General features: G+C 38.5%; 1 protein-coding gene across 6 annotated transcripts in view; it reads right to left on the reverse strand.

The window, feature by feature from the left end:
* The window catches only part of ACBD5 (acyl-CoA binding domain containing 5), a 34935-nt gene extending 20212 nt beyond the window's left edge, over positions 1-14723 (reverse strand). For 3 of the 6 annotated variants that reach the window (XM_087917450.1, XM_026710034.2, XM_026710032.2), the window contains exons 1-5: positions 14669-14723; positions 12844-13019; positions 9081-9201; positions 8536-8608; positions 5934-6045 (exon numbers count right to left, since the gene is read on the reverse strand). In XM_087917450.1, the coding sequence (XP_087773576.1) occupies positions 5934-6045; positions 8536-8608; positions 9081-9201; positions 12844-12934 (397 nt within the window). In that variant the 5' untranslated portion in view covers positions 12935-13019; positions 14669-14723. Of the gene's footprint in view, positions 1-5933; positions 6046-8535; positions 8609-9080; positions 9202-12843; positions 13020-14302; positions 14328-14386 lie in introns of those variants that run through there. The other 3 variants (XM_087917449.1, XM_026710033.2, XM_087917448.1) reach the window with 2 other exon arrangements.
* Positions 14724-15379: the final 656 nt, after the last annotated feature.

Consider the following 15379-nt stretch of genomic DNA (forward strand, 5'->3'; position numbering starts at 1 on the left):
TCATGGTAATAAAACAAGGATAACTTTAATATGGCATAAATGTGTATTTCTTAATTAAACTCCACTTCATCAGAAGCTGTAAAATAATATTTCGTGTCTCTGATGAAATACATGCTCATCCATGAGGATGTGTACCAGTGGTGGGATTCAAAATGTTTTACTACTGATTCTGTGGGCATGGCAGGGGAAGGATACTGTAAAATCTACAGTCAGAGGTGGTATTTGCCGGTTATCTGAACTACTCAAAATTTCCACTACTGGTTTTCCAGAACTGGTCAGAACCTGCTGAATATCACCTCTGATGTGTACCACACTAAAACTGATGCCATTAATGCTTATGACAGTGTTTTTCAGCCTCACAACATTAAGGAGTGTGGACTTCAACTCCCAGAATTCCCCAGCCAGCCCTGCAGGAATTTGAAATCTACAATTTTAAAGCTGCTATGATTGAGGAATATTGGCTTATGCCAGAGGTCCAAAGCTTGGCAACTTTAAGACTTGTGGACTTCAACTCCCAGAATTCTCCATATTAGCAAAGCTGGCTGGAGAATTCTAGGCCACTCCACAAGTCTTAAAGTTGCCAAGCTTGGAGACCTATGGCTTATGCTATATAAACTAAGACTTTTTAAGATGCTCTGAGACTTTTCATTGTATTTGTAACATCATTACTTGCTGTCAATCGGAAAACTATGTATCCAAATAATTGGAAAGTTTAGCTATCCGTAAGAACTTTGTTGCTGCTGAATACATTTCATGAACATTAAAATAGACACCCTCTTATGGCGTCATAAGAGCATTTCAAGTAGACCAAATGTACAGTAGCACCATTTGACACTCATGCTTTTCCAAAATATTCTATTCACATCCAGTGACAAGTGCTAAATTTCGTACTAGACATCCATATATAGCTAGGGTTGTTTTTAGTTGATAATAACAACAAAAAGCATATTACAGATTTTTGTTTTCAAGAAGCTAAATAACCTACTTATTTTTAAAGATTAGTTTCTTGATGTACATACTGATTTTTAACTGATGATCAAACTGGAAAATGCTACTTTGGCTAATGAAATGGTTTAAAAAAAATTTTTTTAATTGAACAACTGCTTTGCAAATGTTCTGCTAAAGTTGCTTTGCCTGGTTTGGCAGAGCAAAAGAGAGCAATATTCTTAGAAGTAAATAAGACCAAAGCCCCTTTGATTTTTTTTGCCAGGATTTTTTTCATATCACTATAATAGTGATAAATCAAGACCTATTTTCTCTGTGTGTTTGTGTCTATATACCCTCAGATAATGTAATTATTTGTGGCAAATTAGGAGAGAAGGATAAGAGAATATCTTAATTAAATGCTTGAATTTACAGGTTTTATTTCACCTACTATCTGATTAAGTAGCATTGACCTTATGCGATATAAAAGCTACACAGTGTTAATATTTATACAAAGAATGCAGCCAACATCTCTTCCACGTTTTTCTAATTGTACTGCTTAGAAATATAGCCATCAGGCATTTTATCGCAAAGAGGTATCACATTCCCACATTCCGCACAGCGGAAAACCTGCAGCTCTCTAGTTTAGTTTAGTTTATTGTCATTGCACCTCGTACAACGAAATCAAACACCATCTTCAGTGCACATCAGGACCATGACCATGAAAATAAACACAAACACACTTCCTTCACCCTTCACACACTGAACAAGAAACCCCCAACACCACACCAACACTGCACTATACAGCAGAATTCAAAAGAGCTACTGCCCTGGGATAGAAGCTGTTTTTCAGCCTATTTGCCCTTTTTTTTTAATTATTCTGTACTGTCTACCAGATGGTAATAGTTCAAAAAAAGGGTTCCCAGGATGAGATGGATCTTTGAGAATGTTTTGAACTTTCTTAAGGCAGTGGGAGCTATAAAGCTCTTCCAAAGAGGAGAGAGGGCAACCAATGATCTTCTGGGCAATGACATTAACCCTCTGGAGTGCTTTCCTATCTGCCACTATGCAATTGGCAAACCATACAGAGATGCAGTATGTTAAAATGCTCCCTATGATGCAGCGGTAGGTCACCAGCAGTTTTTCATTCAGTTGTTGTTTTCTAAGAAGTCTCAGGTAGTATAATCTCTGCTGGGCCCTTTTGACCAGGGGTGCAATGTGGGCAACACCCAAAAACTTAAAATTGGCCATTTGCTCCACTCGGTCTCCATTGATAAGCAAGGGCTGGAGGTCTGATCTGTTCCTTCTATAATCCACTATAAGATCCTTGGTCTTATTAGTGTTGAGAACCAAGTTATTGTCTTCACACCACAAAAGCAACTGGTCCACCTCATCTCGGTAGGCAGACTCATCCCCCACGGAGATGTCTCACTTCCGTTGTATCATCTGCAAATTTAGCAATAGTATTACTAGCGTGAGTGGGAATGCAGTCATGCACATAAAGAGTTTAGAGCAAGGGACTCAACACGCACCCTGTGGTGTACCAGTGTTAAGAATAAGGGCTGAAGAGGTATGATTACCTAATCTGACCCTCTGTGAGTGGCCAGACAGGAAATCCATAATCCAAAGGCAGATTGAATAAGCAAGCCCAAGGTCCAGAAGTTTAGACACTAGTCTATGTGGATGAATTGTGTTAAACGCCGAACTAAAATCCACAAAAAGCATCCTCACATAGCCCCCCTCTCGCTGTTCTAGATGAGTCAGAGCAGTGTGAAGAGTTATAGCTATAGCATCCTCTGTAGATCTATTTCTTCTGTATGCAAGGTGTTTATCAAATGTATGTGGAAGACCAGAAATGATGTGCCGGCAGACCAATTTCTCAAAACAATTTATGATGATAGGAGTGAGTGCCACTGGTCTGCAATTGTTGAGTTTATTGATAGGGAACTTCTTTGGCAGTGGAACAATGGTGGAAGCCTTCAAACAAGATGGAATAGTGGACTGGGATAAAGATGTATTGAAGATCCTGGTAAAGACTCCAGCCAACTGATCAGCACGGTCTTTAAGCACTCGGCCAGAGATACCGTCAGGACCGGCAGCTTTTCTAGGATCCACAGCCCTCAGAATGCTCTTCACCTCCTGTTCCTCCGCAATGAGGTGGGGGCTACAATTGGCTGGTAGTTGTATTTTAATCTGTCTCTAATGTCTCCACTTCAAAGTGAGTAAAGAAATGATTCAGTTCCTCTACCAATGAAGCATCCCCCTCAGCAGGGATGACATTGGTCAGTTGATGGTTTGTAATTTGTTGAATCCCTTGCCATACCTGCCTCATGTTATTGGTATAAAAATTATCCTCAATTTTCCTCTTATAATCAGTCTTGGCCTTCTGAATACCTTTCTTCAGATTAGCTCTGGCAACACTGTATCTTGCCCCATCACCGGACCTAAAGTCCCGTCACGCAAGAGGTGCTGGACTTCCTTGGTCATCCAGGGTTTCTGATTGGGATAGATCCTAATATGTTTATCCACAGTGATAGTATTGTGCAGTGTTTGATATAGCACAGAACATTTGCAGTGTGCTTTTCTAGGTCAGGGTGGTAAAAGTTGTCCCAATTTGTGTTCTCAAAACAATCCTGAAGTTGTTGGGAAGCATCTTCTAGCCAAGATTTCACTGTCTTTATTATAGGCAGAGCCCATCTCCTAAGAGGGATGTACGCTGGTGCTAAAAGCAGTGACATATGGTCTGATTGTCCCAAATGTGGTAACTGTATAATCTTATAGCCATGTTTGATGTTGGTATATACTTTGTCCAATATGTTTGTTCCTCTAGTAGCACACTTAACATGCTGATAGAATTTAGGGAGCACTTCTTTTAAATCTGCTTGATTAAAGCCCCCCACTATGATATGCACAGCATCAGGATACTTATTCTGCTGATTACTAACAATGTTATACAAGAATTCCAAAGCTATGGTAGTATTGACATCACGTGGGATATAGACTGCAGTAATCAAAACCACTGATTTCCTGTGGAAGATATATGGGTCTACATTTAAGAGTCATATACTCCAGATCCATGGAGCAGTGGCTGTCTATAGTCTTTGTATTGATAGACCAGCTTTTGTTCACATAAAGGCTTAAACCTCCTCCTTTGATCTTGCCAGAATCTCTACTCCTGTTCTGCCGGTGAGCTATGTAGCCTTCCAGCTCAACAGCTGCATCTGGAATGAGTAAATAAACCAAGTTTCTGTGATTAGCAAAACACAGCAGTTCTCGATGATTTTGGGCTTTGTAATCTGTAGCCTTAATTCGTCCATTTTGTTAGTCAGAGATCTTGCACTGGTAAGAAATATACTTGGAATTGAAGGCTTGTGTGGAAACTTACTCAGTCTAAAGAAAACCCAGCACGGCATCCTTTTTTCCTCTTCCTGTTCTTCTTTCTCCTCCTCTTCCTCCTTCCTACAGGGACAGTGATCCATGGCTCCCAAAGGGCCTACCTGCCTCCTTCGGTATGTTATGAGAATGTATAAAATTGTCCGTAATAGCCTTTTCACATTTCAGTCCAATTTGTATCAAGGTTTGCCGACTATAGATGCTCCTTGCCCCATAGAATTCAATCAAGGAAAGGATCCAAAACACACACAGAATCATACACATCATACACTGAAAGAAGGAACAGTTAGCTGCAGCATCCATGTGAGCAGCCATCTTGAAAACCATCACCAAGGGAGATGAGAGATAAAACTCATAACCTGAGCATTAAAAGTGGTTGTGTTTATACAATCATATCAGTTAATAACTAGCTTAACTGTTTTAATCTTCCACTGTTTTTTAAGTTGTGCAAACCCAGCTTCTTTGATTGGTTTGTGAGCCAACCTTTTCCGCAAACTTACAAAATGAAATATTTAACCAAGCTAATTATGTTATGTAAAATCCTACTCACCTGAGGCATGGAAAGGAGAATTGCAGGATAACAAGATCGCTATTTTTTTGTTACCATATGCAGAATGTAACTAGCTATGAATAATAGAATCTAGATCTCATATTTCAGTTCATAATATTTCATTTTCTTGAAGGAAAAAAATAAGAGAATTAATGCATATTTGTTTAGACTATGGGTGTCCAACTTTTTGGCTTGCCTGGGCCACACTGAATGAAGAGGAATTGTCTTGGGCTGCATATAAAATATATTATTGTTAAAAATTTACAATCTTGTGGGGCTGCACTGCTAGCTGTTCAGAATCACAGGTGACCTGCGGGCTGCAGGTTGGAAACTTCTGCTTTAGACATTATGAAAAAAAAGAGCTAACCAAGGCTAGCCAGAACAAAGAACATTTCCATGCTTATGGTAATAGAAATAAATGCATTTTCACAGGAATTATTAGCAGTCTTGTTTTTCTGATATTTATAACTTATATATTAGATTGAAAAAATCCGAACAACCATTAGGTGGAAGATCAAGAAGGTCTAAATTTTTGCTGCCATTTAAGGGAATTCTCGAACTTTGCAACTCAAGTATGGTAACCCTACCATATACGTCTTTTTTCAATATTCAATGGAATTTATTCTAAAACAAATGTGATCTTCAGTTACCAATGGCAATTGGGAACGGAATTGAGAAACATGTAGTAAAGTGCCGTGTGAACTAGCCATTTAGTGACTGAAATTTCAACATTTATGATTGCTGTTAAACATTCACTGTGGATTGTTAAGCAAGAACACCACTGGTTAATATTTGATTTTATTTATAGGAAGTTGGCAGAGAAGGTCAGAAATGGTGATCTTGTGAACATGGGGATACTGCAAATGCTAGAATTTTGAGGAGCATTCATTCAGAGGTGTTGTGGGTTCAAAAGATTGCTGAACGAGTGGTTGTTAATCTGTACCACAAAAAGCTTTAATATTCTTTTAAATCACTGGTAGTAAAAGGCAGAGAAATAGCATTACAGTATAACGTAAAGTTAAGCAATTTATAGCTGATAAGAGATAAGAGAGTTATGTATTCCCACCTGTGATTAGATCAGATCCTTTATTTCTTTTATCCTCTACAATTTCATAAAATGGGCCTAAAACATGTAACAGCTCCTCAACTTTGTCTGTCATCGGCATTGTTTCAAGAATCTGGAGAAACACAAAACATGAATGAACCACACACCTTTCAGTGCTAAGTTTGACAATCTCTGTGATGCTTTGCTAAGAACCAGTCCCACAAGAAGAATCTCTTCTCAAACAGATTTGGATTGTAGCCAACAGCTATCAAAACTAAATCAGCAAACCTTCAATGTTTGCATTAACCAATTTTATCTACTATTTACTTTTAGAAGGGTTCCCAATATTTCTAGGATGTCAGCATATTTGCAGTGGAATCTCTAGCTAGAGTAGGAGGAGGAAAAGACTAGCTAGCTTAGAGTCCTTGCAGAGCAAGAAGGCACATGGACCTGACCTCCTCCAGAATCCCTTGTCCAGCTACTTCCAAGAGAATGGGGTGAGCCTGGCAAGATTCTTGTAAATAGGCATGCAACAATAAAGAAGCAATTCTGATCAACACTCGTGGTACTGTTCCAATTCCTTCCACCTGACATTTTTTTGGTGTTTATTTCTTGTTTAAAAGAGTACACACTAGTTTTTTAATTATAGCAAAACCTCAATTTACTGTACCTCAATGACATGATTTTTACATGCAGTAGATTTCACAATTGTTTACATCACTTGGTTGTAGCTTCTAATTTTATTTAATAAATATTACTTATCTGGGTTTTTTTTGTTTCTTTCTTGTGAACTTCTTTAAGTAGTTTGTCCTGGCTAGGAGTGAAGCCACATGAATGTCCAGTAAATCAGAGATTACACTTACATGTTATTTTTCATCATTGCTTTAAGGACATTATTACATAAATAATCTAAATTGACATAATTAGTGTAATATGACGTGGCTTGCATAATTATGTCCTTACACAAATGGCATAATTATGTCCTTACACTATATTTCAAAAACAATCCCCTGTACAGAAAAGTAGTTCAACTATCTTTTTTCTTCCTGTTCTAAACAATGGTCCACTTATCCATCTCTTTTGAGCAGGATACTTGTCCCATTAAACTCTTTTTTTTTTTTTTGCAACATATTTAAAATGTTTTTCACAGAACAAATTCTTCATTTCAGTTTGTTAAAAACAAGATTTCACTATATAACGCTACAAAGTAGGTCTACTTACTTGGAAGATTCTATTGACCATGAATAGAGCTAAATGGTAAACATGAATACAAATGCGACAACAAAAACACATAAAGTCTTTTTCATTCATATGAGAAATATCTTGTTTTGAAGATGGTGTTAAATGATATATCAAGATGCGTTATTCATTAACAGTTACTTACAATTCCTGTATAAACCTGACTAAATTACTCAATTTCATAGATACTTGCCATTCCTTACATTTGCCCTTCTATAGTTGGGCAATCTTTAAAAACAAAACAGGTGTAGCTAGCAAATTATTAAAGGTTTATCAACTTCTAATCTTCTAGTCATATGAATTCACACACCCTTTCAACATATATTAATATCTACTAAAAAGAGTATGCATTTAGAACGTAATGATCCTTTTTTACTCAGTATCAAGAAATTGGAAAATGCTACATTTCTCTACATTCAAAGTGGGATCAGACATACCAAAAACTCTGGAGAAGACAAGATTTGATAAGCCGCCAAACTGTAGTGAGAGTTTTACATATTTTTTAGTTTTTGATGCTTCTTTTTCAAGCCATTCATAAATACATTTCCTCCAACAAAAAAACCCTCTTTAAGCAGCAATTTAAAATGGCACACATTTAATTTTATTTTGCTATAAACTAGAATGGAATAGAATAGAATTCTTTATTGACCAAGTGTGATTGGACACACAAGGAATTTGTCTTGGTGCAAATGCTCTCAGTGTACATAAAAGAAAAGATACATTTGTCCAGAGTCAAGAATTATAAGGTACAACACTTAATAATAATCATAGGGTGCAATAAGCAATCAAATCATACTAGGAAACAGTCAATATAAATTGTAAGGATACAAGCAACAAAGTTACAGCCATACAGTCACAAGTGGGAAGGGGGTGGGTGATAAGGAATGAAGAAAACTAACTCCACCTCCAGCTATCCAGGGAAGCCTGTTTGCCTCACATTGTTGCAGTTAAAAAAAAAGACTATACTCAATTTGTGGAGCTAAAGACATACAAGAGCTAACAACAACATAGGTTCCTAGATAACACACACATGTACTCACCTCTACTATTATTCACTACTCACTCTTTTCTAATCTTCCCCGCTGCTACTACTCCTATTACAGCTGCTACTCCTCCTTGTAAGTATTGCTAAGGAAAAAATGCCTTTCTGCCTTACTTACACACGTCATTATTTCTCTCCTCAGTTATTTTATGGCTCAGCTTTTGTAATCAGGTTTGCTGAGCTAACGCTGGGAAGATCAGCACATAAAGGGAGAAGGGAGCTCAGGTGCAGGCAATTTTTTTGGAGAGTCTGCTCTCTCTCTCTCTCACAGGCACAAACTTCTACAATGGGCTAAACTCTCTCTCATATATATATATATAATGTATATAAAACAGTTCTTACCTTTTTCATTTCTTCAACATATGCAATCATAGCATCTTCTTTGGGCATTGTGCCCAATGAATTCCATGCATCCCTACAATGAAAGTCACAGGAAGAACATCTTTAAAATACTAGGCTGCTGTACTGTTATGTAATAGTAACTTCAATAATTAATATAGGACTGTGGGCTTTTGTGCTTATTATCTAAGGAACTGCATAGATTTTTTTTCCAGTAATCACATTGTTGTTAGTTCACTTTAAAAAAAAAGCAAGAAAGTGATCAAGCTCTATTTCAAATAGTACATACGTTTATATTTTTGTATTAGCTTTTATTTTAAAAAAGTATCAATAACAGGCAGAAGGAAAAGTGTTTCTATGATCTCCAGAGTTTTCAGGATTATATTTTAAAATACTTTTTTAGCACCATCTGGATATAACAAGGTCAGAATTTGGACAAAGGTTGTGCTGTATCACCAAGACAAAATCTTTCTATAAAAGGAGTGGGTGGGGAATAGACAAGGCATCACTTTAATTCTTTAAAAACATCTTTGTTATATACTATTTACCATTTGTATCTACCAATAGGATCCCAAAATCCTGGCCTTGGACTATTACAAGGTCCTTGAGTTGCTTGCTTATAAAAACTATAGAATTTCAGCATCATTTCATTTGTTGGCTGGAAAGAACCTACAGGAAAAGATTTTTAGAGTGAGAAATAGAACACTGTAACATGATTGCATTAACAAAGTGATTTTATGTTATTGTAAAAGCAAAAATAAAGAGCGGATTTAAAAATGGCTTTAATCCCATTAGTTTCAACTCAAAGTTCAGTTATCTTGTTTATTTTGACTTTAAACTCTGAGAAGATCTAATGATGAAACTCCCTTTGCACAAATAGATATGAACCAATCAATATGAATATTCAGGCAATGGTGTCAACACTATTTTGTGTTTCTTTTCATTAGAAAAAGTAAAATGTCCAGACAAACATAAAAAAGGATAATTGCGATGTCTCATATTAGATCTGAATTGGAATCCACAGGGTAAAAATCCACATTCTAGTAATAAACAAAACACCATAGAAATTCAAAGCACATTGCAGTAAAATATGACAATTATTCTACCAACGATAAATCAGAATGTTCTTATCCCCATGACTTACCTAATAATACTGAATCCACAAATGTCTTTACCTTTTAGGCAGTTTAGCTGTTCTAGACCATTTGCAAAATAATCACAAAGTGGGCCAGTAAAAGAGATTTTAAAAATCTGAAGTCTTTATTCAGACCACTCCCAAATCTATTTTATTTATTAAGGCAGGGGTCCCCAACCACCGGGCCCTGGACCAGTACCGGTCCGTGGATCATTTTGTACCGGGCCGCCTACTTTGCTTGGGCGCCGCCATCTTGTTTCGACAGCGCTTGAGAAAGTGCTTCCGGGTGAGCTTGTCGGTTGTCGGTTGTATGGAAAGCGGCGTTTGGGTGCTGAAGGAATCCTCGCGCCTTAGTTTCGTCGAAGAGGGGGCGGGGCGGCTTTGAACGAAGAGCCGTCCCGATGATGGTGGAGTCTTGTGTTACTCAGGAGGAGATTAAGAAAGAGCCTGAAAAGCCCATCGACCGCGAGAAGGTACAAAGGAGGAGTTGAAGGTGGCGGGGAGAAGCAGGGGACAGCTGGCTGGCCGGTCGCTTGGCTCACCTTGCCTTGGTCGTGCGTGCTGATGCCGGTACCAGTCCGTGGATCATTTTGTGATGCCGGTACCGGGTCATGGTACAAAAATGGTTGGGGACCACTGTATTAAGGTACTGTCTACTCAATATCTTAGAAATGAAATTTATCACATCCATCTTGCTTACGGAAGATATACCGTATATTGATACAGTACTTTCCATTTTACATTTACAGTTCCAAGAATTACTTGTGAGGACAATTTGACATATAGTCCTTGACTTACAACAGTTTGATTAGTGACCATTCAGAGTTACAATGGCACTGAAAAAAATGACTTATGACCAGCAGTGGGATCCTATCTGTTCCACTACCGGTTTGATGAGCACACCCACGCCCAGTTTTCCACACACCAGCTGAGGCCTGCATCACCAATCAACTGAGAGGATAAAGAAGAGAAAAGCACAGAGGTGGGTTGGAGAGCCAATCCTGTGCTTTTCTCTTCTTTATCCTCTCAGCTGATGTCTTTTTTTTTCTCTCAGCTTATCCTGGGGTCTCTTTTTCCTCCTCTCAGCTGATCATGAGAGGCCGAACCAGTAGCATACCACCACCACTGGTTATGACCGTTTTCACACTTATGACCATTGCAGCATCCCATGTTCAAAATTCAGATGCTTGGCAAGTTCATATTTATCAGATTTCCAGAATCTGGGGTGTCATGTGATCAGCTTTTGCGACCTTCTGACAAGCAAAGTCAATGGGGAATCCAAATTCACTGGAGAACAACATTACGAACTTAACAAATGCAATTATTCACTTAACAACTGTGGCAAGAAAAGTTGTAAAATGGGGCAAACTCATTTAACAAATGTTTCACCCAGCAATAAATTCTAGCTCAATTGTGGCCATAACTTGAGGGCTACCTATATTGAAAAAGGAGCCTTCGAGTCCAAAACATGGCTTTACTTAACAAGAAAACCCAACCAAACGATATTATTAATGAAGGAATAAATGATGATTCCTCTAAATAAAGAAACAGAGAAATAAAATGGAGGCATTATTTTCACAGCTAAGATAATGTTAGGCCATTGCACAGGAAATCATTTTGCAACTGTCAAGTGGTTAATTAACAAACAAAGCTGAAGGAATGGAAACAAAAGTTTGTACGTGATCCATTATTTCTTAAAATACTTTTTAAAAAGTCTACAAATTACGTTTAATGATGTGAATTCCCGTGCTGCTCCAGCAGTTTCAAAAAAGGATTGAAAAACAAGAAACTTGAAAACGTATTATTATACCGATAAGCCATCGCCTACACAAAATCTAACAAAAAGGAACAATGTATTCCTAACCTTAGTGTGGATATGGATGCTAGCCAAAGAAGAATTAATTGAAGTGTAAATCATTTGTTTAATTGTCAAAGAAATTGTAAAAATCAAGACAATTTTAGATTCTGAAGAACTGTTCACATTGAGGGTTAACCATTTTACATTCTACAGATTATCCCAACACTCCATGGCCACATTTTCTTCCCTACTGAACTTTTTTTGTGAATTTCTAACCATTTTGCTTAAGATAAGAATTTCTGACGCTTAGCTTATAACTTTAAGATGACTGGATAAAAACATTTTTTCAGTATAGGGATCCCACATTTCCAGGGACTCATGTAGAGAAAGAATTTAGGAGTTGAAACATTTACCCTTTGCTCACCTAACAAATTATTCAGGTCAGGTGAAAAATGAAACCATCCTGGAATATATGGCGTTGCCCCAACCAATTTGCTAAGACTGAAGAAGCTACTTGGATAAGCAGTGAAAGGTTTGTACAAACAGAAAAAGAAAAGTCTAGTTGCCAAGACTCCATTTACAGGCATTTTTTCAGTACAGATTTTTATTTTATGGTCAATACATTTTTATTTTATGGTCAATACATATACTTTTACTTTCAACGTATCATCGTATATTTGGAGTTTCACTAACTTTAAAACAAATTGTATAGAATTATATTCCAAGAACAACCACTTTCAGCATAAATTCTATGTGGACATAAAATATTCAGGATTCAGATTCAAGTCCATACTCAGCCTGAAAACACACTTTGTAGTAATTATATAAAATTGGCAGCACCCTAATTCTAGAATGTTTGTCACTGATGGAAAAATTTCCAGCACTATGGAAAAACCTTTACCCTAAATGTAATTCTAATCATTAAAGCAATTCAATGAATATATGGGGATTTGTACGGCATATGCAGAATCATAAGTGAACTAAGCTAAAACATGGCTGATTGGTTTGTGGGCGTTGGGTGTGATTCCAGACTAGAAGAGAGATATTTGGTGTTTTTTTTCTACCTAGAGTGAGCAGTTGGGCACTCCAGATCCAATATAAAACTTCCTCAAGTTATTCTTGACCATTTTGGCAATCCCACCTAAGTAGTTTGGTGACTGTAGCCTTTCACTTTCCAGTTACTATGTCTTATGAAGGGAGTTCTGACCAGGTTCAGCTCTGCTTAGCTTTGATACTACACCAGACTGACTGGCATCATGATTGACATCATTTATTTCAAAAAGTCAGGAAAAAAGCGAACTCATCCACATCTTGCAATTCCCTCCCACCCCTCACTCTCTTGCTCCGGGTCTACCTCCATCGTTTTCCTTCTACTTACCATTTTTGGGCAGACTGTGGATCACTTTCACCGCCGCTTCAAAGCGCGTCTCATGCACCGAGCTGTTGCTGCCACTCTCCGTCTCTGCCATGGCCGGACTCCTGGTTCAGCCGAATCGCACCGCAGCCGCCACCACTGCTTTCCGTGTCGGCTGAAGGGCGCTGTTGGCCGAGGGACTTCGGGATCATCCGGCAAGGAGCAAGGGATCGCGAAGGCAGCGGGGAAAACAGAGAAGAGCAGTCCGCTTAAGTCAAGGCGGCTTCTCACGTCCTTTGCGCCCAGCACTACCCTCCGTTTGGCCTTTTCTCGACAATATCTGCATCCTCCAGTTTTCAGACCACCCCCTTCCAAGACCCACGCTTCTGGGGGTTTACACAGCTGACGGTCGTCGGAAAGCAACAGTGCAAACTTCTACTACCTCTTATAAGCAGAAGACAATCTCGTCCTATTCCTGCACCATCTTGTCTACCTAACTTCGGCAACTATCCCTACTGGGATGCTGGCTAGAAGACAAGAGAATTCAATAGTGAGGCAAGACACGCTGGTCCAGACGAGGCTAAGGAGGAGCGCTATTGAATTCAATAGGACTTATTCCCTATTATGCATAAAAGAGCTGAAACTTGATCCTGATTTCTCACCCAATATAGTAACCTCGTCCTCTGATTCTTCATTTATTACCGATGCATGGAGACCACCTTCACCTCTTACCAAGTATGCAGGGAGAAATCCCTATCCCGAAAGCTTCAGCAGAAAAGAGGCACGGAGGAAGGAATTAATCTGTTATCTCATTTCTTACGGCAAGAAATGTGTATGGAATTGTTCTAAGCGTTCCAAGCGTTTCTTGAAAAATGTTTCTTACCTTCTCTTGTCTATCTCTACTTGTATCTTTGCATATTAAAAAAAAAAGCCTCTCCCCACACTCCGAAGTCATTCAATCCAATCGTATTCAGGTTTGTTTAGAAGCTCCACTGGGGTCTAGGGGGCTTTTCTCTCTCTGAAATTGCAGATGGGGGACTGCAGTTGTGCAGGTTCTACAGACGACCCGTATATAGATTTCTTTTAAAAATTAAGCTTTCCGGCTTGTAAACAACACGCGCGTGTACTTAAATTCAATTCCCAAACGCACGGGAAAGTAACTTATCTAGGGAAGTTCAATTCAGTCACCATAGCATAAAAGCAGTAATAAAAGTTGATTATAGACGAAATGCAAATGTACAAATCTGCAAATGTTCTCTTTCAACCCATCAACATTCTCCAAATTTCAATACGTTATACATTTCCTGCCCACGTTCCTGACCTATACCAAAAACTTCAAAGTAACCCTTATTCATCACTCCTCCGCACCAATCAAGAATGTCATTTCACATAATTAATGTTACCAACCTCGCGATGCAAACCTAAGCAATAGATTTCCCAGGGCTGTTTGCATACTGGGCAGACCTGTTTGTGGTTCCCTTACCCTCACTAAGCTGGACGCTCCCAAGTTTTCTCCTACCGTCCTTCCTTTCCAAGACAGCTTTGCGATCCGATTAGAGAGTAATACCTTTCTTTATTCCACGAGTGATCATTCACCTATTATTATTATCATGCACAGCTGGAGGGGCAGAGATGCCCCTCTGCCAGACTGCCGACTCCACCTGCCCCCTTGCAAGCAGATGACAGTTATAAGGCCAAATTGCAGTAAAATGTCCTTCCTCCAACTTTCAAGACTAAAACGTCGTCCTAAGAAGGCGGAAGGCCCGGCGGCGTCAAGCATCAGCTAAGCTTCCATCCGATGTCCAATATTAAAGGACTGCAAATCGTATCACGAGAAGACTGTTCCTACCTTGGGATGACAGGCTGCTCCAACCTTTGCCCACGGTTCAAGATCTTCTGTTATTGTCTTCCAACAGTAGCCTTCGACTCATTATTGTCCCGCCTCCTAAGGAGAATTCTGGGAAATGTAGTCCACTTACTGTCACTTCCTGTTGCTGACATCATGCCTACCGTAGAAACCTTTTTTTTTCCTTGTAGAAATCAAAGTACTTTTTTCCCCAGTGTGTGGATCTCTTATTCCCGGGGAATGAACTTTAATTAAAATTAATTCCCCGGGCATAAGAGATCCACACACTGAGAAAAAAGTACTTTGATTTAAATAGAAAGATAGATAGATAGATTTTTACACACACACACACACACACACACACACACACACACACACACACACACACACACACACACACACACACACGGAAATGTAATCATGGATGCTTCTTAACTTTGGCACACAGTGTATTTTATTGTAATGCTCCTCCTAAATGGTGGAATATATTTAACATTGTTCCTTGGAACATATAATGAAAGTAACAATTGCTTTGTTTTCTTTCTTACTTTAAGCTTATTTACTAATGTAAGCCATTCATAGTTACTATTCACTGAAGCAATATTTAAATGTACTTAATAAACTCTGAATGACTGAAGTTTAAAATCCATGGCCAACCCATATTTTTTCCTCGTTTTTTCCTTGAAATCACCTATTTCCGTAAAATCACAGCAG

The sequence above is a fragment of the Pseudonaja textilis genome, chromosome Z (genome assembly GCF_049901715.1).
Source record: "Pseudonaja textilis isolate UNSWEBS1 chromosome Z, rPseTex1.2, whole genome shotgun sequence".
Taxonomy (NCBI): Eukaryota; Metazoa; Chordata; class Lepidosauria; order Squamata; family Elapidae; genus Pseudonaja; species Pseudonaja textilis.